The sequence below is a fragment of the Blennius ocellaris genome, assembly GCF_963422515.1.
Source record: "Blennius ocellaris genome assembly, chromosome: 10".
Lineage (NCBI taxonomy): Eukaryota > Metazoa > Chordata > Actinopteri > Blenniiformes > Blenniidae > Blennius > Blennius ocellaris.
Window position 1 is genome coordinate 20,891,471 of NC_137659.1, and position 24,345 is coordinate 20,915,815.

General features: G+C 39.8%; 1 protein-coding gene across 1 annotated transcript in view; it reads right to left on the reverse strand.

The window, feature by feature from the left end:
* Positions 1–23,839, reverse strand: part of eif2b3 (eukaryotic translation initiation factor 2B, subunit 3 gamma) — a 33,045-nt gene extending 9,206 nt beyond the window's left edge. The window contains exons 1-8 of the mRNA XM_080503813.1: positions 23,568–23,839; positions 22,649–22,814; positions 19,801–19,958; positions 11,954–12,113; positions 11,700–11,811; positions 3,850–3,939; positions 1,020–1,156; positions 86–276 (exon numbers count right to left, since the gene is read on the reverse strand). Coding sequence (XP_080359939.1) covers positions 86–276; positions 1,020–1,156; positions 3,850–3,939; positions 11,700–11,811; positions 11,954–12,113; positions 19,801–19,958; positions 22,649–22,796 — 996 coding nt within the window. The 5' untranslated portion in view covers positions 22,797–22,814; positions 23,568–23,839. The remainder of the gene's footprint in view (positions 1–85; positions 277–1,019; positions 1,157–3,849; positions 3,940–11,699; positions 11,812–11,953; positions 12,114–19,800; positions 19,959–22,648; positions 22,815–23,567) is intronic.
* Positions 23,840–24,345: the final 506 nt, after the last annotated feature.

Genomic DNA, 24,345 nt, shown 5'->3' on the forward strand with positions numbered 1-24,345 from the left:
ATTCTTTGCGTTTAACTGCGGTTTCTCAACGAAAAGAAATTGTGGCTCAGAACAGTTCAGTGGAGCAGGTTAGCATTCGCCTCACCAGTCGGTTTGCGTCTATGTAAGCGGCGAGAGTGTTAACGCGGTAGCACAGGGCCTTGTCCATGATGTGAACGTAGCACCGCAGCTTTCCACCGTGGTAAGCCTCGCTCATGTCGCCGTGGTGGTCGTTCCAACAGGAGCGCTCCTGGGCCAGCTGGAGGAGAGGCTCGTCCCGCGAGGAGATGAGGATCTCTGGAGGACGTAAAGAAGCACGGAGAGAGGGTAGTTTTGGTGATTAGAGGAGGACAGAAAAGAAAAAGTGGGAATTTATCCTCCCTTACTGGTGTCATGTCTTTTGAGTCAGTATTGATTTGAGGAAAAAAGAAGCCGAGATGAATATATTAAAAGTTAATGGGGTATTGACGGGGTATTGGAATCACATCCGAGGTGAAATAATATCGAAGATGTGTCATTTGGTTTATATGTGTGTAACTTCATTATCGTTCATAGTCATTTTTCTTGAAATCGCAAAAGAAACTTTCATCTTTATATTGGAAATTAACAACCATACAGATCAATCTTTGCTAAACGATTGCTGGACGTCAACTGATCAATGTGGCAGTGCCCTGATCACCTTCAGGCACCTGAAGCTCAAAGGAATTATAACAGAATTCGGGGTTTGGCACTTATAGAGAAGATTTTACAAAATCATTTATGGGCTCCACCCATATATTGAGCTCTAATGTTCATCCCACAAATGCACGTTCTGTAAAAGCGTAGCTCATTCTAAAGAATTAAAAAAACTAACTTGGCAACAAAACATGGTTTATTGTCAAAAAGCAGTGTTCTTCTCATAAAAAAAAAAAGAAATCTACCAAAAACAAATTTTGCAATGTTTTAAAAAGACTGTGATACTTTGCTGGTCAGTGTTTCTAAATCCTGTTTTCCTTCACAATCTAATGTATGATGTTGTGTTGCTGTGTGCGAACGCCAACCATGGTTTGTCGAGCCATCATTCTTCATCTGTGTTTGATCCTCCACATCGTCTTTCATTTTCTGGCTGTTGGATGTTTTGGAAAACTGCTTGCGCACCAAATATGGGACCAATTCGCCACGGATTGAGGAGATGGACCTAGTGTATGGGAAGAGTAACGATGAAACAAGACCTCAACATGTTGCAGATGTTCCACCTTTGATTTAATCCTTAATGTAACGGAGTGTTAACTTCACAAACTAATTGAGGCCATGTACACGAAACACGAAGTGATAAAAGAGGAATTCTACTACATCAAGATTATATAATATGAATCTAAACAAATCCGGTTGGCTTGGAAGCTGAGCGTTCACCCAGGAGTTTACTGGACAAGTCAAGGCAGGCAAACACAAGACGCTGACACGAGATGAAACGGCGAGGTGGGATGAGAAGGGACGGCAAGACAATGAGGAAAAAAATGGTCGCGCAAAGTAGCAAGAGCAGAAAAACTCAAGACAAAACTAAATCAAACATGACCAAACGCTGTGGAAACCACGCTACGGTGAAAAGAAAAGAGCATGCTGAGAGATCAAACTCTAATACATGATAGGACAACTTGATAAGACAATAAAACCATGAGGAAAATAGAAAAAAATAATAATATTAAGACAAGATGAAAACTCTACACAACCTACATGCATATTTTTTATATACTTCAGATATTTTGAAGGTTTAATTTGAGTTTAATGTTGGATTTTTGGGGCCAAATGTGTACATATATTACTGCTACTAATATAATACTGATACCTGTGACAGGAGGTCAAACACTGTTTCTGTGCCATCAATATGTTTGAAGACATTATCTGTATTTACAGAAATAATCATAAAAAAATGATAATATGACATTCAAATAATAGATATAATGGAGTTTTCTTGATTGGGCATCTTGTCAATATAAGAAAGAGAATTATTAGGTAGTTTTGAAAACCCTCGCAGGTGAACCTGAGACATGTCTTTTTTTTCTTTCTTCTATAAAACACGAGGTCACATCTTCAAGTCTCCCCCTGCTTCGCACTCGGCTTTGCTCGGTGTTCCTGCTCGCCATCACCACCACGGCACGACCCCCCCCACCCCCCACACACTTGCCCTCTTCTTACTTTCTTTTAAAGGGAGATTAGAATTTCCATGTGAATGACAGGAGAAAAACAACAGTTACTCTGTCTATTTCGTTCCTTGAGCAAGAGACGAAGAAAGACCACAGAGGAGAAAGGAAGAGAGGCAGAGAAGAGTCCTGAAAGGAAAGTCCAAGAAAAGAGCCGAAGAAAGAAATGAGTCATCTGACAAGAGAGGTGATATACGGAGGAGGAGAGAGTGCAATGGCTCATGCGGTGATGCAAGATTAATTTCTCCATCTCGATTGCACGCTGCCATATTTAAGGGTGTCTTCACAAAATGTTCTAAGAAGATAAGTCAGGAGGTTTACTTGGTTGGCTTTGAATTTGATGTCTGAAATGGGTTCAGTGAGGACACACTTTCACGAAGAATTCAAATTAATGGGTGAAACTGAACTTGCACTATGTAATTAGGAGCCTGGCAATCACTTTTTGGAGACAATTTCTTTCATAGACTTTCAGAGGACACGTGTCATCACTGCCATGCTTGAGAAATCAGACACCTACTGCATGTTTGCAGCATCTTGTTAATATGAAGGATGCATGGAGGGGAGGGATATTTTTGTCTGGAGTATTGCATGTTGTCCTTACACATGCAAGACTGACTTTTATCATGTTCTTTCTTAAAGAGACAGGATGATGGTTTCTGATTTGTTCATTTAAAGTCATACTTCCTCATCGGTGTAGTGAAACTCTCTCTGTGCCTGAATTTTCTCCAGGTAATCCAGCTTCCAAACTCAACAAAACATGTATTTGAGACCGACTGACTCTTAATTTCTCGGACAGTGCCAATATGTGTGTTTGCCCTGTGACCTGTTCAGGGTGTACTCTGCCCTCACCCAGACTTCACTGGGACCCCCTCCCACAACCTGCTGACCCCCGAGTTGGCCAGAGCGGTATGGAAGACAGATACATGGATGGATTTATAGGGCCTACATTAGATGTAAAGCGCATTTGAATCTACTCATACTTTAGACTCAGATTTTCCACAAATAAAATAGAAAACGCATATTTGAACACACCCAGTGGGACTTGTTCCAGCAACTTTAAATTAAATGAAAGCCCCACAGTTTTACTTAATGTCCAAGTATTATCGGAAAGTATGCTTCAAGAAAATCTTCCAATTAGCATTAAGCTCCTCCAAACCACTTTAATTATCCTTAAGTAAAGAACCATGATTGTCATATTAAATTGAGCAGCGGGTAACAAATATATGTTCAGAAAGTCCATTTGTGTCATTGTAATCCATAGTGCAGGGCAGTGAGGCACATCACTGCCATTTCTCTGGTGCAGCTGTCAAGATGTCTCAACTGAAATAACCCGACCGAGAAGAACAAATACCTGCTTGTATCACACACTCCCCTCCATCCCTGGATTAAGGACTGTGGGCAGCTCCCTGTCCCCACGTTACACCTCAGAGGCTAAAGGCCTTACAGGCTGCCTGAGTGGCACATAGTAAAACAAATTAACACCTCTCGAGAATACCCTGCTAACAGAACCTTTCAAAGCCCGACGCACCACGTTACCATGTTTAACACTTGCACTACGTGAAGCGGTGCAGGAGAGTCCGCGTCAGTGTGGGGTCGTACGCACGTACTTCAAGTCTGCACACGCACAGACTGCCGTTGTGAAATTAGCATAAAACAGCGCTGAAGTTCAAACGTCTCATAAAGAACTCACTTGTTCTCGGTGAGGAAGTCCACCACGGCTTTTTTCAGACAGTAGAGGTGAGCGTCCACCAGGCCGGTTTTGATGTGCATCCTGGGATGTCTGCAGGTAGAAGGGGGGGGACACACACAGACACAACACAACCAGAAAGTTAGCTCCATTCAGTTACTTACTCAGCAGAACCGCACAAAGCTGCACGATTCGCCCCACAGGAAACACGCGATGAGCTGAAAAATCCGTCTATGTCTCCAACCTTCAAGATGCACCACTTTCATGACCCAGAAAATGAAGAAATTACATCTTTGAGAAACTAAAATGATTTTGTTGAGGGCGTATATTTTTAAACTGCAGTTTGTGTTGGATTTACAAAATAAAAGGTTAGAAAATAATTTGGCACAACTGATGTTTTAACAGCTGTTACAGTACAAAACGAGACTCTTACGAATAGAAATCAAATAGACTGTGAGTCTATTTGTTAAAATAGTTAAATAGTTGAGTTAAAGTAAACCTCTCCAGAGACTTCCAACTTTCTATGGTGGCTTACAGAAGGCTGAGGTCGGAAACATTAATGATCTGCAGGGAATGGTGACATAGTTTGGTTTTGAATTGGCTTGTGTATTTAACGGCCATACTTGTTACCGTAAGCAATGATATAAATAGTCTGATCAAGTCAAATGCAGCCTTAAAAGCTGCAGGTTTGCAGATTCTTGGACTACACAGGTCAGGGTATACATACATCATGCATGCACCACTTTCAATAGTTTAACAAAGGCTGCTCCAGGAGGGTGGGAGTCGGGGGGGGGGGGGGGGGGGGGGGTTAACAATCAGGGGTTCTTTTCATCACCTGCTGCTTTTACGCTTTCTGCTGGTTTCTCATTTGCTGAAAGTCTTTAATTTACCTGCCCGTTGCATATAAAAGCCTTTAACATCAGACGAAACAACCAAGAGCAGCCATATGCTTACATAAAAGCCAGAGAATAGTTACATCTGTCTATTGTCCCCGCTCAGCTACCAGAGATGTCACCCCACAAAGCCGCAGCCAGTTGGACAGGTTTATGTTGACCATATGGACACATTGTCCCACCCATGCTTTCACTCATTCACACATCGATCCACACACACGGAGAAAAGGCGGCCCGAGCCCAAATGTGACATTTATGAAGCGAGAGCCAAAGGAAACCATGTCATCCTTCAGGGTTCAATAAACAAATCCGTCCTCAGCCAGTCACATTCTCTGACGGCCTGTCCTCCCAGTCCTCCAAGCTTTCAACATTTAAAACTGTGGGGGCCACTGTACCTAACAAGAGCTACTCTTTACCACCACTTTCATCTTTATGCCCACTTAATAGAAATCACATACACCTTCCACTATGTTTCAAAGTGTTTCAGATTTTTCCACCTGTAGAACTGAAGTCTGTGTCCAATTATCAGGAAAACAATAACGTAACTTTGACAAAATGAAAAGCAGACACGATGTTCACGGTGGCGTTCCTATACCATTCATTATTCATCAGCAGAAAGGGATAAAAACATCTGGGAATTATGGGAACGCTTTTACCAAATAGGTGCAAAGTATTCATAAAAACAAGGATATAGCCTCACCAAGGTAATCTCAAAACTCTGGAATCACAGCGAAGGAGAGAGTATATTAATTGGTGTTCAGACTTGTTTGTTGTCCTTGAAATGAGTACATTTGTTTTCTTTACAGCGATTAAAGACTTTTAAAGTCACACCTAATTGTAAAAGTAATTCTTGTGCCAAAGAAATTTAATTTAAATGAGTTATATACATAAAGAAAACAAATTAATCACTTGTTTCAATTAAATAATATTTGTGGGATTACATTAGAAAAATACAATTTCTTATTATTGCTCAGGTACTTATACCGCACTTGGTGGGCATACATAGCACATTCAACGACGCTGCGATAACACATAACTATAATCACATTACTCAAAATAATCAATTGTTTCCTCAATATTATTTTTAAATGACTGCTGTTCATGCAGTTGATTGTACTACCAGTGTGTGTACTATGACCTCTACTCATGAATGTTTTCACCCTTTTTTTTTTTTTTTAATAAATACAATTTTAAATAGCGGGTTGACATTTGCTTTAAGTTATACACGTGGCAAATATTACAGTTTGAAAACATTTAGAGAAACATTCATAACATGATATCATACATGGCATGATAAGGAGAGAAAAACTAAATTAAACACTTCCTTTCTCCTCTTCATCCAAAAAGGCCTATTTTCCAGCATGTACCTTCCCCTGCACACTGCGGGCTTCCTGTATAACTGCGGCGGCTGCATGGTCACACATATTCTATAACCAGATGCTGAAGGCCGTAAATCAAAACGAGTGTGTGCGTTCGCCGAGTGCCGAGGCATTTTATTCAAAAGCATTCAAACACATGTTCCAGCACACACAGACACGCTCTGTGGGTGTTTGTCCAATGTATTTACTCACACAACAGTTCCCAGGTGTATCCCTCGGTGTGTAGTATCATGGGCGTCCAGTGAAATTTATGGGAACACCCAGCATGTGACATCACTGTTTGGCACCTGCAGCCAGGCAGAGCCTCAGTGTGTGTGTGTGTGTGTGTGTGTGTGTGTGTGTGTGTGTGTGTGTGTGTGTGTGTGTGAGACAGAGGTTGTGTATTGAGGTCAGACAATTATGTGCATAATAGTAACAAATATGAAACTGGCACAAATGTTTGCAAAGCTGAATGGATACGATGAATCCGTCATGCAGTGTTTCTATTATCGACACATGGTGACTCATGTCTCTTCTCTCTTTTCGCCACATCCTTTCCACATGTGTGGCAGAATCCAACGACTGTCCAAGCATCCCGGGCTTCCCAGACGAGGGTAAACATCTTGCCTTTCTCTGCAGCAGCGTCATGTGATTTCTGGTTGCTGTGAGTGCTGTCGAGCTCGAAGTCAAGGGGAGCAGGAATTTAGTGCCTCTGCAGGCAGGGATGACTCAACCTTTGGATTAATGACTCGACTACTAAAGTACTACTAAAGTCCTCAGTGGGAGAGAGGAGACACATCTCTCAAGCACTCACAGACACACATGGTCTCATGTCTCATTGAGTTACAACTAAGAACCCCAACAGTAGATGATGAGTCAGATGCAGCAGAATGACCGTTAATGCCCTCATTAGTCTGGTTTTCACTCCAGAGCCTGCAGGACGGAAGGGCTTACAATTTACCAAGGGCATTCAACTGTTGAATTCCAAACCAAAAAAAAATGTGCTCGTCTTTATCCACACATATTCAGATCTGCATGTCAAGTCTAAACATAGAACACGTATTCGTGTGGCTTTAACATGTGTGCAAGCAAACCCCTGTGAAGCTTGACTGTCATCTCAAGAGTCACCACAGAAAATCCTTTCAACTTACACTCACTGACTGAGATGGTTCTTATGCTGGAAGCCACCGTTCAAACCAGGATCCCCGACTTTCAACGTCAAGACCTATTCCAGCAGCTTGAATAAAGCTCAATATAATGTGTATCGAGCCACCAAATGCATACACCCTTTAAAACAAAGAACAATGAGGAATGCAGTATATGATATTTTGTCACTGTTCTGTTAAGCTCTTTCAACATAATACGTTTAGTAGTTTTCCAATACTTCATCAGATTATCCCATAACATAATGTCTGTCCAAAATAAATCTGACTGTGCTTTCGTCAAGAACTCACCAATGGAAAAGACGTGATGCAGAGGGCATAGCATGATGTCACGTTTACTTCAGTCGACAAAATAAAACTGAAATCTGTCAAATCCCTCCACTGGCTCCCTGTGCACCACAGAATTAATTTTAAGCTTTTGTTATTTGTTTTTAAATGTTTTAACAACCTGGCTCCCCATTATCTATCAGACCTGCTTCAGCCTTACTGTCCACCAAGATCCCTGAGATCAGCCGATCAGCTGCTGCTGACAGTCCCTAAGACGAGGCTGAAGCTCAGAGGAGACAGATCATTTGCCGCCGCTGCTCTGAAACTCTGGAATGAGCTGCCTATCAACATCAGGCAGGCTTCCTCGCTCCCTGTTTTCAAATCCCTTTTAAAAACCCACTTTTATTCTTTGGCTTTTAGTACACCTTGATTTATTTTCATCTTGTTTGATATCATATAACTTGTAGTAAGCTTGTTTGTTTTACATGTTTTCTATGTTTTATGCCTTGTCTCTTCTGTGCTTTTGAATTAACTTTTGAATTATTTTATTTATTTTATTTGATGTTTTTGATGTACAGCACTTTGGTTACCTTTTGGTTTTTTAAATGTGCTTTATAAATAAAGATTGATTGATTGATTGATTGATGTCTCACAGCAAACTGCAAGATCGACCGTGACGACGGCTGTTGATGTACACGCCATTTTGGCAAATGTTGAAGAGATACCTGTAGCTTCAGAGACACAGCTTGCAGACCTCCGCTCTGGTCAAATTATTATTGGAGTTGCTCAAATGTCACAAAATAATAATAATAATAATAATAATAATAAACAAAAAATGGCTCTCTTCAACTCTGGACCATCTGTGAGGAGATGTCTTCTGGATTTGGTACAGGTACTCCCACTCCGTCCCATAATAGAAAATAAATCCAAACCCACCACAATGAATTTATGCTGAGCAAGCGATTAATGGTTGATTTATGATGAAAAATATATTTCAAAGGGGATGAAACCATCTGCATTAAAAAATAATTAGACTATAAAAAAAATTAAATAATTTAAATCCCTGAAACAAACCATAAAATAAGGGATATGTGAATACATGTATAAAACATACAACTGTCTAACTTCTATACAGTTCTGGTCTATGAGGTGACATCAGGTTGTTGAGCACTTTAATGCACATATAGTGGTAAATGTCACGAGTCGGCATCCTGCGTCACACCCTCAATATGAGAACGTGTGCTGCATGTCTTTTTGTGATCGTGCAATCAGAAGCTCTTCCCTCTCTGATGCTCTTTATGCATTAAAAATGACCCCCCCCCCCCCCCCCCCCTCCTGCTATACAAATTGCAGTAAAGTAATCTTTTACCTTTATTGTAATTTACAATAAGCTTTAACTACTACGGCAATATGGTAAAAGTCGTTGGAGTTCATACATGCATCTGAAATCTACATTTCAACAGCTTCTATGCAAGCTCAATATGGGTTTGACTTAAAAATAAGCAAAAAAAGCTTCTTTTTTTTGAAAAGTTAAAACAACCTTTCAGAGTTCAAATATAGACCTGCATTTCTGCAGGTCTATATTTAAAAGATTCTGACAGGTGGGCTCGTAACGTATGAGGGGAAGCTGAGTTTTTCCACAGCATTTAATCAATTTCCATGTAAAAGAATCTCACATGTGCGTAATGTTTTCGCTCCGTTACATGTACGCCATGCAGAAACCACAGAGACGTAACCCGATAAATGTTAGACCGTGTTTAAGTTGAATCAGGGACGTAATCTGATAGTTGGTTGCGTGGAAGAACACAACGGGGTCAACAATAATGGACAAAGAGGAAATTACAAAACACGCAATTTTGTGAAAATGACTCAGGAACACTTGATCAAAGACACCGGTTTATACATTCTTGAAGCTTCAGGGACAAAAGTTAAATTATACATAACGTTTTCCACATTGTAACAGTGGACTGACAGGCCTCTAAAAGAAAAGAGTCGCTGTTAATAGAGCGACGGTGTAAAAATGCCCAAGCGCTGACGTTAAAGGTCATAAGAGAGGCGATTCACACACATTTGAAATGCATAAAGAGCATCAGAGAGGAAAGAGCCTGCAGAGCGTGGGTGTGTGAATTGTGAGTCGGTGGTACTGATGCTCAAAACAGCCAGATCTTATAAAGCTCACTACTGGTGGACTGCAGCAACCTGCAACTCAGGGACTTCTTTTCTTAAGCAATAAATACCAGTTCGGAGAAAGTTTTTTTTGGTCCTCTCCATATCTGTTTTGCGTGTTTGTTTGACAAACGAATGTATAAATGACCGCAGGTGAGTTTCAAGTTGAAAGACTTCCACTGTGAGTTAAAGCTGTTTAGCGATGGACTCCATGTGTTTCCACAACACTGTGACAACGTCTGACTGTTTCCTCTCCATCAATGTCCGCTTCGACGTTGTGTTATGTGTGGATTCATAGGAGTACGTCTGTGATCGTGAAAAAGAGTGTGTGTGTGTGTGTGTGTTTCAAGAGTTGCCTGTGCAGGGAAGCATGAGAGCAGCTGCTCTGGCCTTTCTTATTGGCCAGAATTTACAGTGGCTTTGGCTCCTTGAAGTATTTACGAGCTCCCAAAACACCCACTCTCACACATACATGCGTTTTTAGGACACAGAAAACCTACCTAGAGTACTCTTCCTGTAACTGAACCCCCACACACCCACTGCAAAACCTTTCACTCTGACATATGCTGGCCGAGTGCAAAACCGACACAACAACACAGGTTCAATAACAGAGAATTTTAAATGAAGAAAATGAAAGATTGCATTTTAACTGTTTAAGAACATATTTTATCATTGGGAGATGAAAAATGATGGACTTGGTTAGTAACCCTGTTTTCAGCACCATTTAAAACATGTGTAATATGAACATTTAAACCCAGGGACGTTAGTAAATTGTGATTAAATCTGTTGTAAAGTATGAACGTGACCAAAACTAAACATATTCCACAAAAATCTGTAAAATATTGTTTGAATACAGTTTAGGTTCTACATCCGTTACTACATATTTCATTTAGTTTCAATGTTTAACATAGTCTATATATATTTGTGACTTATTTCAAACCTTGGGTGGAGTTTTGAAGAAGAACACTTAGTTACTTGAAGTAGTTTTATGTTTAAGTACATCTTTCTATTGTTTTTTTTCACTTCAATAAATGAATTTGGCACAGTGGTGCACTAACTGGGAGAGTGAAATGCATCATTAGAAATGTTATATCTCATAATGCAACTTCTAGAAGTTCACAACCTGTACTTGCCTCGGTATATACCGCATCATTTATTATTAGATTTTACAACTGTAATCAATTTACTGTTCTTAGTTAAGTGGGAAAAAAACCCCTAAACAAACATGGTGATTCGAATATTAAAGTAATAAATATTCGCCATTCACAAAACATTGAAGATATTTGAGTTGCAATAAAACGGTCTTTACCGCTTCACTGTGAAACGTTGGAATTTATGTGCGAATCACACATGTTGAACCATGAGGGGGTGGAGCCACACTATCATGACTAAAAATCAGACATATTTTACTCCGCTTCCATCAGATCCATGATCGTCGTTCAATTCCACCAACTGCGATATTAAAGTAACCTTATTAACACTGAACCTACCAATATTTTGTGCTTTCTTATTTGAACCTGTGTGTATGTGAGAGTATTTACTTGCTCGTGCGGAGCATAAACTGTGAAAGAGAATATTTCTCTTGGGACATTAATTTTGTGACCCTTGTCTTGTACTGACCATCATCAACAAACCTCCAAAATATATGAGATGGAGAAAAATCTATAAACGTATGCTGACTCAAGCCTCGGGCAAGGCAGGCTGAAGTTTCTCAAGTCACAAACGTTTATGCACTGTCACGGCTCTTTGCAGACTTTTAATGCCTAATCGTTACATTTAAGGTCTAAATTAAAATTTTTATTGAACGTATTTCTAAAAATGTAGTATTTTAATCACAAAGTTTTAACCAAAAAAACTCTGCCCCCACTGAGTATTTGAATCGTGCCGTGCATCAAACCCTACCCTGGGATTTACCCGCTGTCATTATCCCAATATTGACTATTGTTTAAAATCTATATTTTAATGATATGAAATAGTGAAGGCGGCATCGCGTCCGTCAGACTTACTTCCTCAGGATGGACTTTCTGACAGTCAGGCCGTCCTCCAGATCGGCCTCATTGGCCATGAAGAGCAGCCTCTTTCCTGACTGATCGACGCCCACAAAGTCCCGATGCTCCGCTGGGGAGGAACAAAATAAAGCATGACATAGCACAACGGGTATTAACAGGCACAGTAAGAGATGTATAGATGCTGTAGAAACCAGTATATGACATCAAATTAGTTGTATCCTGTCGGATTAAGGATGACGTTTTTCGGTCACCTGTCTTTTTCTTTCCCTTCTGGCCGGGGACCGTCTCCGTGAACTCGTGGGCTTGGCTCATGAGCATGGCCAGAGTTGCATTGTGGGCCCTGAACAGATCGACGACCTCGTGAAGCGCCACGTCTGTTATCAGATCACAACTGACCACCAGGATGTCGGTCTGGCGGGGGAAGAGAAAGCAGTTAGACGGAGGTCGGCCAGGCTGCTGCGTCGGTTTCACGGCACGGGAGCAAAGACACGGCGGCAAAATCTCTTCACATCCCATGTGGTTTCGCTGGACCGACTTTAGAGGTTCCGTGCTTTCATCTCCTGACTCGGGCAAATGTTTTGGAATCAAGTTTCCCCACCTGTTGAGGACATTTCCAAAGTGACCCCAACACAAGCACAAAGAAAGAGAAATCCAAATACAGATCATGGGGAAAATGATGTTTACAAAGAGCGGTCTGCTTGCTGGGGACAGTCATCTGGGCTCGCCGGTAGACTACACATGAAGGTATCTGGTGACAACAAGAGACGAGGACTGTATGTAGTCACGACACAAAGTGGCTAACCGAGTGGGATTTTAGGTCCTAAATATAAATGTCAGCCATAAATTCTGCTTTGTTTTACTGTTTGGGAATGTTTGTTTCTCTACTGCCACGATTCTTTTATAAGCATGTGTTTATAAAATGTTTGTGTACAAGTTGCCTCGCCAGTCTTCATATGTAACCATATCTTTATTTGAAGAGAGTCATGAGCATCGTTTTTGTTTTTTTAAGGTTCATTAAAATATATGGTAGAATACATGAAACAGATTGTCACGAGTGAGTAAAAATTGATACAATTATCTTAACACATGATCGCCGATTAAACGCAAATTATACAGTGTAAAAAGCATAAACTCATCATCAGGCACTCACTAAGATTTTAATGAGGTGAAACATTTCAATCCCAATTATTTCTTTGCATTAACATTTTAAAATCAGTATAAACATACATTATTTTTAAGCCTACGTTTTTTTTAAGCAGCAAAAAACTTCAGTTAAAATTCTCTGCGTGTGCTTTTATCCTCCTTAAAGACGAATTATAGTTGATTTTGTATCACATCCATCAATTCATTAATACAACACATCCATCAATCAATATCTACAACAGGCGCTGCAGTTGGTGCAAAGAAACCTGTGAAAATGTCAATAGTGAGTTTGGAAACGCCCGTCAGAGTGAGTCATCGATATGTCATGTTGCTTCACAGAACAAAGAAAAATGGGAAAGGTTGATGTGACCTGAAAAATACTTCCAAATCTTTTTTTTGGGACAATCATTTGGCACACATTGTGAGAAAGAAAGGAATCACCACAAAAACCCAAAACACGAGTGGAAATGAAAAGCCGTCTTTTCATGGGATCTTAGAATGTGGGATGAAACAAACACTTGGACTTTTCTACTTCTGTTCTGGACATAATGTTGGTGTCTGACAAATGTGTTTGGTTTCATTTCAACTTTGTATGCGTGTGTGTGTCGTCATCTTTGATAAAATAGGTGGGGAAAACAAAAGAAGGTGGATTCTGACCAGTGTTTACAGCCAAACGTGTCTCAAACCAAATCTGGTTCACATTTCAATAACCATTTCCATTTCTTCCAAGTGTTGCCAAACACTGAGGCACATCCATATATCTCCCTACCTTCTTTTGTCCATACCAGTGAATCAGCTGGCTGTGTTGGGAGCCATCATGAAAATAGAAAGAACACACAAATCTGGGAGTAGCAAAACTCAACTTCAAGGGGATGGAAAATTCTTCCAGAGCCAAGATTTGCTTTTCCATCTTAAGCATTTGTCATTGTTCCAGATATGTAACATGTACAGCGATAAAAACCCGAGATGCTTTTCCTTTAACTGGCTACTATTGACGTTACATGTCTGTATGTGGGTTAAATGTGGGTGTGCCCACATTTGTGTGTCTGTGTGCGGTATCCGTCTCTGTGTCCGGTGATGAAGGCTGTCAGCAGAGGAACTAATCCCACCATTAGTACCAGCAGCCTCAATGACAGAGACATTTTACTCCGTCTGTGGCGGAAAAGCAGGGAGAGATGGGAGCGGGATTAAATAAGAAAGAAAAACATGAGAAGTAAAGCCGCTATAGGTGCAAGGAAGAATTATTTGAAGGGCTGATAAATGTTTAATTGTCCGTCGCTGACATCAGCTTCAGGAAAAACAGAATGTCAATGTTAAACCTGTGATTAACTCGACTCATTCACAAAGATTCAATAGGGGGACTTTCACAATATTCGCCAAAATGTAGTAATGTGACTTTCATTAGAGAGTAAACAGCACATAATGAGTATTTACATTTAAAACAGCAAACTCGCTTTAAAGAACAGGAGTGAAATAGCTTAGAATGGAAAACTGTAATCAATACTGAAGACATATACACTACACAATGATACAGATTATTTATATTCCATAATTCATGAATACCAGGATTATTTCAGTAATGAAATATTTATTGTTTTTAATGTTTCTGTTGAAATGGCCATGCACACACACAGGATGAAATATACAGTATGTTAACTAAATCTGTGTAACTACATGATGAACTGGAATCGACATTTATTCAAAAATGTAAGCGATGTAAACATGTCGGTCATAATGATGATAATACTTTGAAAAGCTGTTATGAAAAACATGTGTCCGATTCCTTCATTTATTTCCAAAGGCAGACACAACACAGACCAGTAACTTTGCCCCAATGAACAGGTAATGTACAGTTAATGTTTAAAAAGAAAAGAAGAGTTGACGATAAAGAGAACAAAATTGGTACATAATGTATACTAATAGGGGTGAAAAGTGATCATATGTTTGGGTCATGTAAATAAACTTCTATTGGAAATTGAAAGAAGTGGTACTTTCTTCCCCCATCAATGTTGACTTTTGATTATTCAGTAAATTTCAGCCCATTTTGCTTGTATTTCCTCTGATCTTGATCTACAGAGAGTTAACAGGCTCCAGGGCAGTGCGACGGCAACCTTTTCTGTAATTATGTTGGAAATTAAATGGTTGCATTAATGCCTGTGGTTATGTGGATTGACCCAGACTCCGCGGGAATCCTGATGTGGCCTGGACTGGCGACAGGAAGCTGCCAACAGCAGAGCGGGAGGCGTCTGCAGGAGATCTACTGACACTGCGACTCTTTCAACCCTCTCCTCCCTTTATCACACACTGACAAGCTCGCACACATGTTCAGAAACAGAGCACACAAGCATGCGTGCATCCACACACAGGCATGTACACACACACACACACACACACATAAATGGACAAAAGTGCTCTTAAACTGTTTTCTCGCACACACACACACACACACACCCACATGGGGACACACACACAGAGGCGACAGCAGAGTGGAGTCAGCTGGAGAGACAGACACTTTGGCCTTTCAACAGTCAGGATCACTGGACAGGTCAGGACCACACACACTGTCCGCACACAAATCACACTCACACACACACACACACAGACAGACAGACACTTACTTGTCCCAGTGGCCACTGACTTTAATCCAACAAACACTGCTGGCACAATTTTTTGCCATTTTAAGAACCATTATTTTGTCTGTGTGGTGGTTTTATTCAGACCCCCCCCCCCCCCCAATCACACCTCTTTTTAAACTGTATATATGCTCTTTTTGTCACAGTAAACTTTCAGTGAGAATAAAGAAAAACTAGTTAGATAAAATCACCCCCCCCCCCCCAATTCTAAAAGAATCACACCTCATTTACAGTGCATGAAAAAGAGGACATCTCCAGTAGATTAAAAGAAACAGCACATCAAACCTTTGCAGCAATTAGCAAAGATGCAAAGGACTATTCAAATATCTCTGCAAAAAGAATACAAAAAGACAATGCAACTATGAAGTAAAAAGGACAAAAAACAAAAAATGAGATCCTTTATAACTTAAGTATAAAAGACTGAAAAAGTATTTGCTTTTTAGAATATTAAGTCCAATGAAAGGTCAAAGACACAAACGTGGAGAAAGAAGAGAAAAAAGCCAGAGTGCGGGTAAAGAGGGGAGGCATATAAAAGACACTAAGTCTCATCTAAGCGTGTTTGCTGTGCTCCTTTCATAAGAAATCCACCTCAGTCTCTCACCACTTTCTTTCTTCACCTTTGTCCCGAGCCTTACACACCGACGAACCGATGTTGACCAAAAGATAAACCTCGGAATCAGCGAATGTATATGTAGGCATTTTCAGGCCATTCACAACATTTCTGCTGGCTGATTAAGCCGGAGCGACAATGAAAATGTCAAAAGGGGCTTTAAGCACACAAAGCAAAAAAAAAAAAAAACGTAAAGGCACTGCTTTCATGGGTTTGGCTTAACTTAAAAAAATTTTTAAAAAGAGTGACGCATTAATCAGCATATCCGCTCACTTTTGTGCAACTGACTGTTTGAAGAGTGAACAAAATAAAAAATGCCGATAGTAATCTCTTTCAATAATCGAAAGGAACGACCCGGTCCAGACTGTACACTGATTCCTGTAAGTATTTTGTTTGATAGATTACACCAAATCCCTTTATGGGAGTGTGTTTGTGTAAAGACATGAACGAGTGTGTGTGTGCGTGTGTGTGTGTGTGCGTGTGTGTGTGTGGTGTGTGTGTATACTGTGCTCATGCATGGTTTGACAGATTGAGTGATCTCTGTGCTGGATTGGCCGGCCATGGTTACGGTTCTTCACTCATCACCCTGCTGTGTGTGACTGTGTGTAACTCAATGCCTCTAATCTCGCTGGCTGCTCAAGGATTACGAACTCAATGATTCCCAATGGGAGCATGCTGGAGCCGGTCCTGCCAAGTGTGTGAAGATGTGGTTAAACTAAGCATCTATTAAAGAATCTGCACCGACTGATTTGAAGACCACGGGGGGGGGGGGGGGGGGGGTGGGCATGAAACAGTCTGGTTTAAAAAAAAAAAAAGACTAAAAAAACCTTGCATTTCGACTCTTTGATTACATTTTTTTTCCTTCTAAAAGCATAATTTATTGACATTGAGGTAAGAATGTGAAAAGTGGCAGCAGCAAGACACTGGTGCCTTCAAATGAGGGTTTGATGTGGTGTAATTACTTGAGAAGTCTGCAGCTTTAAGAACTACACGTTGGCAGAAGTGGAGGAATATAAAACAAGGTAGCGTGGAGGCTTTGTCTGAAAAAACGCAGTAAAATCACTAAAATGGAACATTGAGCACTTTCAACTCAAGCATTCTGATATGAACCTAAAGAGGAAAATGGCTGTTGCTTCTCGCAGCGTTGGCCGAACTCGGGCCGATTTCATGTATTTAACCCAGAGCAAAGTCTGAGAAGATGACGGAGCTCCTCTCGTAATAAAAAAAAAAAAAACATCCCAAGAAATGCTTTTCCTAAACTTTGTTGAGGGTAAAAGCTTCAGGAACTTGACGGAATATGTTTAAATTTGGCAGTTTTCTGCGCATGCTCCTAAGACTGCTTAAAATTATGTATCTAATTTAAGAGAAATTTAGTTGCCTGGAACATGCTTACTTATTTTTTGCCAAAGGATTTAATGACCAGAATTTTAAATTTTCAAATATAACGTATCAAATGTTTTAAAGTATTTCTCACTCAAATCTAACTAATTTATGTGTATTTTAAGGGAGAATTAAATTATATATTTTTTTAAACATTCAGTTTTTAGAGATGAGAAATATGCTGTTCCCTAAAAAAAAGGTATTCGACTTGAATTGGGGTGTTATAAAACTCTTGACTGGTCGTGTAAATGATTCCCCAGAAGGTTACAACATGAGAAATGCACGTGCACACATGGGGGAAACATGCAAACTCCACACAGCGAGGGCCCCGAGCCCGAGTCGGACCACACTGTGCCGTCCCACTCACATGCATACAGTCAATTTAAACCTCCCAAGTGGGACAGACCTGCAAACTCCTCACACAAATGCCTCCGGCCTTCAATCAAGCCGGCGCCTCACAGTGGGAGTCCAAACCACGACATCAATGTGAGCCACCCCCCCCCCCCCCCCCCCCTGAAATTTCCGACTACATGAAAATCAATGATCAGTCAAACGTCAGACGACGACGGCGGTTGTTTTGGAAATACATCAGCAGCTCTAAATTGCACAAAACTTCATACAAACATGCCTTCACGGTCGCAGGACAGCAGTCAGTATAGACGGGACGCTATAGAGCCAAACACAAATGTTGCACAGATGTGCATGAGAATAAATGGTGCAGTGGTGTAAACTGGCAGCGCCGAGAGTTCAAGTCTCAACCATGACTTCATGTGTTTAGAGAGAATTGAATGGAGGGATCAGCAGACAGGATACAGAAGAGAGGGGGGGGGCTGGAAATAGGAGTTGGGGGTCACGGGTACCGAAACAGCATGTGTACATATGTGTGTGTGTGTGTGTGTGTCCTTGAATGTTTATATATGTTTTGAAAAGGTGAAATGAGGCACTGCTGCAGCCTTGACCATCCGGGGGAGGGGACGGCATGGATCAGTGGTCACACAGCAGCACACCCACCCACGTACACTTCCTCCACAATCTTTGTCTTTTTTTTTTCTATGCCACCTTCAACCTTTCTACATTTTTTGTGTGTGTGTGTGTGTGTGTGTGTGTGGAGTAAACATTGCACTTCAGAATAAAGAACCTTAACAGACTTCTATCATGAGTATTAATATAGTTCATTCAATGTTTGTTTCAACCAAGTATTAGTTATTATCTCACTGCAGCTGCTGTTCACAACTCAAGTCTCCAGAAGTGTGGATGTCACGTTCAATGTAAATAAAACAGAATGCAATGATTTAAAATGTCATAAACGAATAATTCAATTCCAAGAGAACGTCACCAACAGTTCCCTAAAGGAATTTTGCTTTTGGATTAATCTGACTATAAATCAGTTTGAAATTAAATGAGCAATATCATACACTGTAGACGGTGGCATCTTTGATATCTTCGCAATTTTCTGCAATTGTTCCAAGATGTTTAGAAGCAGTTAATTGCAAATTAGTTTTCAGGAATCCTCATTTGTGGTGAGTCGGAGCTACGTTTATGTGTAAATGTGTGGCAAAAATGGAGAGAAATGTCACAGTTTTGTTTTTTTTAAACATTTACCCAAGTGCGTGTAAACATGGCCTCAAGCTGTCATGTTACCCAGCTGTTGCTGATCAACATAATTGATTTTTAAACTTTTTTAAGAAGAGTTGCTTCCTTAAAATTCTAAATGAGCTGAAATTACCCATGAAATTGTACCCCCCCCCCCCCCCCCCCAAAAAAAGGCAAAAAAAAGTGACTTTTTGAGATTTGTAAATCTTGACATTCTGTTTTATTTACATTTAACATACATTTACAAATGTTTGAGAATAGAGGTATTAAATAGCACGTTATCCTGTTTCCCTTAAAGTAAAGTAAAGTGGAAGTTTGTTACAAACCCAAAATACTTTTTTTTTATTTTATTTTTTGTCATTTCATTTTTGCACATGCTGCAATAACATCACATAACCTTAACATTTCTTTGGCTTGACATTTCATTTAAAAAAGTACACACAATTGCTTCTTGTCAAGTTTTTACTAGATTTCTTTTGCAAGAAATGCCTTTTTATTTTATGTGTCTAGAACGGTGTCAGACTAGGTTGGATAAAGAGGAGATGGATATCTGAAATGTTATTTTATAAAGGTATAAAATGTCTGTTTCAATTTTAATAATTTATTTATATTCTTTAAAGATCATTTTTGGTCTCATCTTCTTGCCAATCATTTGAATTCTGTTCACCTACAATAAAAGGTTCTATACAAATAGTTTATTTCACTGACTTCTGCAAAGAAACCAGGATATGACACAGACCTTAATCTTCTGCTGGATGTGTCGGAGAGCATCAGCAGTGCCCATGTCTCCATCTTCCTGGATGCAAACCACGTCCAGCTTCATCTTCACATCCATCTTCATCTTAGGGTCTGTGCTCATCATCTTCTGGACCTCTTTGGTAGTGATCACAATCACCTCTAAAAACAGATTTAAAAAAAACAAAAAACAAAAAAACATTTAATGGAAGAATAGAAGGTTCACTTGACCAAATTATGGCTTTGTTCATTTTCTTTCCCACCTTTTAGTGTAAAAACAGTGAGAGGTGATTAAAGCAGAGACAGCAAAGGAATGGCATGCAGTAAAAAGGCTGGGATTTGAACCAGTCACCTAACAGGACGTGATGGATGAATGATCAGTGTCAGGTTAGCTTCCAGATTCATGCCCCGCTGGAAGTACACGATTCTCTAACAAAAGCCTGATACGATCATTTTCACTTCAAGTGTAACCTTGAGTTAGGTTTAGTTGCAGTTACATAGTTTTAGATATCTTATAAACACTACCAGTCAAACTCTTGGACAAACCTTCTCATTCAATGTTTTTTTTTGTTTTGTTTATGTTCATGATTATTTACATTGTAGCTTCTCACTGGAGACATCAAAACTATATGAATGAGCACAAACTGAACTGTGTATTAAATGAAAAATTGTGAAAAAAACTCAAAATTGTTTCATATTTCATATTTAATATCCCTTAAATTAGCCATTCTTTGCTTTATTGACAGCGCTGCAAACCCTTGTCCTTCTCTTAGGCCATGATAACCTGAGTATTTAAAAAAAACCCGGATATTTCCCCCTCTCCGTTTAAAAAAAACAAAGAAAACAAACTTCATTGACATGAACCCACATAAACAGCTGGTGCAGAGCTGCTATGGGCAGCCAAGCCTGTAGTGGGCAGTGTAACGAGAAGCATGGAGCCATGATAGCCAATCAGGCTTTTCACAGGTGTGCCTCGTCAGGGCTCATTAGTGGAATTTCTTGCCATCTTCACGGGTTTGGGCCCAACCAGTGTGTTATGCAGAAGTCAGTTCGGTGCTCAAGCTGACCGTCCTATTTGCTTCTTGCTATAATGTGAATTCTAACAGTTATTAATCAGCCAAGTAAAGAGAAACGGCCGGCCATCATTACTTTAAGAACTGAAGGCCACAGTTAGAATGGAAAATTTGCAAAAACGTTGAAAAACGTACGGGGTGTTAGTATGGTGTGGGAGGGGACGAACCCCGGCCTTCCAAGTAATTTTATGTAGGACAGTTCGAATGTCATTCTTCATACTTGCGCCAAAAACTGATAAGAGAGCTTGTACCAGGATTTGTTTTCACCAAACTAAATCTGCTCAGCATGAACACAAGCCAAGTTTAAATGACCAACATGTTCACCGAGAAATGACTGTGTTGTATGTGGAGCTATACAAATAAAGTTGAACTGATATTAAATATTCACAACATCATAACTATCAAGCTCAGTAAACTCACCACTTGTTAATACAGTTGGTAGAACACAATACAGATTGAAGTATCCAGAATACTACAGTGTCCGTCTGGTTCAATTAGGCATGTCTGCATGAAATGGTGTCTACCGGGCATTTGTTCACTCTCGCTGTGTCAGCCTAGTAAAATGTAATTGCACAGCTTTGGCTAGTAGGCTACACACAGTAAACTGCCGGCCACACAGGATGATTATGTATGGAAAGCAACTTTTATTTAGACGAGAGAGACGCTGCAGGCTTTTATAATGAACAGTCCAGTTTACTGGCAAAAGGAGCAAACAGGAAAAATAGAAGGGCCGTGTATAATTCCAGAGCTTCGAGGCCCCACTGCACACAAGAGTCCAAAATCCGGACTGTAAATCTGCAGAAGAAATGCACACCTGACATGGCTGACAATGTGCTGACAAGCTTGTGAAAGTAATCTGAGGAAAAACTGCTCGAAACCGACTCAACATGCAGTGAAATTATTGAAAAGTGTCGCTGGAACAAATGGGAAAAGAAACATTTGATGTTGTTTTTTTTTTTTTTTTTATCCCAGGATGTTTTCAGTTTAGTCACACACATTTCTTCCAAACAAGTGGAACATCCTTCAGCTTATTATCAGGACGCAGCGCACAATTCATATCATTGACAAATTAGTGCATTACGGTTATTCTTAACAAAAATACAAGAACAGCTCAATATTAGAAATATCCCAGTTGAAACAAAAAACAACATATGCTTAAGTTCTACACCAGTTAAAACGTACTATAAATAAACATTCTCCCCGAGATAAAGCACAGAAGAATTAGGAAACACTGTTTGACTTAAGGATTGTTCACTCAAGTAAAAGTTAGATCTGACATGAGGTTTCTACCAGTGATATTACATTTGAATAAAATGCCATAATGTTGGGTGGAAGGCGAACTTTCTACTCAAAGATACCACTTTTGGTTCCAACCTTTCCAAATAGGACACATTTACCTGGATAATTGCTTCTTTACATTTTTAGGGAAACTAATCACACTTGTTCATTTTGAAGTCGGACCGCTGATATGCAGCCGTGCAAATCCAATCCTGACGTACAATTAAACAAGATCCTGAACTAAATGTTATATATTCAAACATTCTGTGCATCACGCAGCAATCTTTAGTAATTACGGCTGATTAGACACATTTTCAGATGGAAGTGGGGAAATTTGAAGAAGTCTGATGTTTGTTCGTCGACCAGTAACTTGAACTGTAATTTTAGAGAATATTAGAGTCAACACTGACCACATGATTAACAGTACACAGTTGTAGTTGGTAGTTGCAGCTGATGAAACAGTAGAAGTAAGAACAGAAATATGAAAACTCAAGCTCTCACCTTCAAACCCTACCCTCTCCAGCAGATTGAGGGGATACCACATTAGAGGTTTGTTGCCGACGGGCAGCAAAGCTTTGGGGGTGTTGTATGTCAGATCGGTCATACGCGAGCCCCCACCAGCCGCCATCAGCACCGCCTGGAGCTCCATGCTGTCTCCTGGGGACGGCTGCAAAAAGAAAGGAACACAGAGAAAATACATAACTAAAATGCTATCATTTCATTGAGAGCACTGTGCACAATACACAATTGAGACAACAGCTTTTAAACGATTTGTTATACACTTTTTTTTGTCAATGATTCAGCTCAGTACGCCTGAAATAATATAAGTACTTTTTCAAAGCCCTTTGTTGCAAAATATTTTTGTTTTCATGCCAACATGGCTGTACACAGAGATAAAATAATCACAGATCATACATGTAGTAAAGACAAAAAGTGACAACTTTAACCTTTAATTGCAAGCAATTTTGCAAGTAATATCCAATACATTGTATAATTTCAGTGTTAACTTTGCAGTTTGGCGCTGGAGAAAGTGCTAAAATAAACTCTATGGCACTATATAGAGAAGTAGAATTTAAACTTGATGTTTTAAAACAGCTCTCCAGGGTTTCCTCCTTCAATATGTGTCTATGACACAGTTGTAATCAAAACTGTAGATGCCAGGAAAGTACACAGGGTCGCTGAGGCACACAGACGTGCACCGGTGTTATAATGAAATCATAAAAGTGTACGAACGTTTGATTCAAATAACTAAATAATTGTCATGTATTTCTTCATTATGTTTAAGACAGTTAAAACAGCTGTCATCAACGTGCTTGGACTCACCGTAAATCTGGTGAATTCACAAAAACTCCTTTAAGGGGGGGGGGGGGGGGGGGGATTAAAATGGTGATGTAATCACGTGGAATAAATGTTTTCTTACCTTTTCTCTGTGATCCCCGATAATCTGACAACGACAGCTCTGCTACACGCATGTAAGTTACTCACTGTTACTATTGTTAGCACTTGGCCAGCGGTAAATACAGAGCAAAAGAAACGATACTGCTGCTTTAAAGACAGTTCACAACCATACGGACACGTCTCGTAAAATCCAAACAGCCAAAGAAGTGAGTGACAGAGGCAGAATAAGACCAGTCGCGATATTATTCCAGAGAAATTGCGTAAAACGAGCTAACGGTTAGCATGGTATGATGACACCTGCGGTCCATCAGTGAAATGCGTCCGTGATGGAAAAACTTTCTTCCGCAGTATGGTTCCTACAGGAGAACAGGAGTCGCAAAAAAGGAATAGGAAAATGTAGTTAAAATTGTTTAAGAAAATATTTTAAGAATATAATTAATTGTTTGTGGATACAGTGTTTACCATGGTGCGTTGTTATGATGAGGAAGACGTTGAATAAAATCAAATAAGATATCTCTAAAGGAAATACCTCCCTGACAGTCTTGGTATATGAAAGCATGTATAAATATACAAAGAACTTTTGTGACGTCTTTCATTTAATTTTCTCTATTCATTCAGATATGGTAAGGCAAGGTACATTTATTAATAAAGCTCTGTTCAGACACAAGGCAATTCACAGTACTTTACTAAAGAATAAAGGGAATGTATTAAAACAAGAATGTTAATCTTAACTGTTTAATGTTATGAGATACATTCAAAGAAGATGATTAAGAAAGCCATAGTAAACAAATAAAAAACTC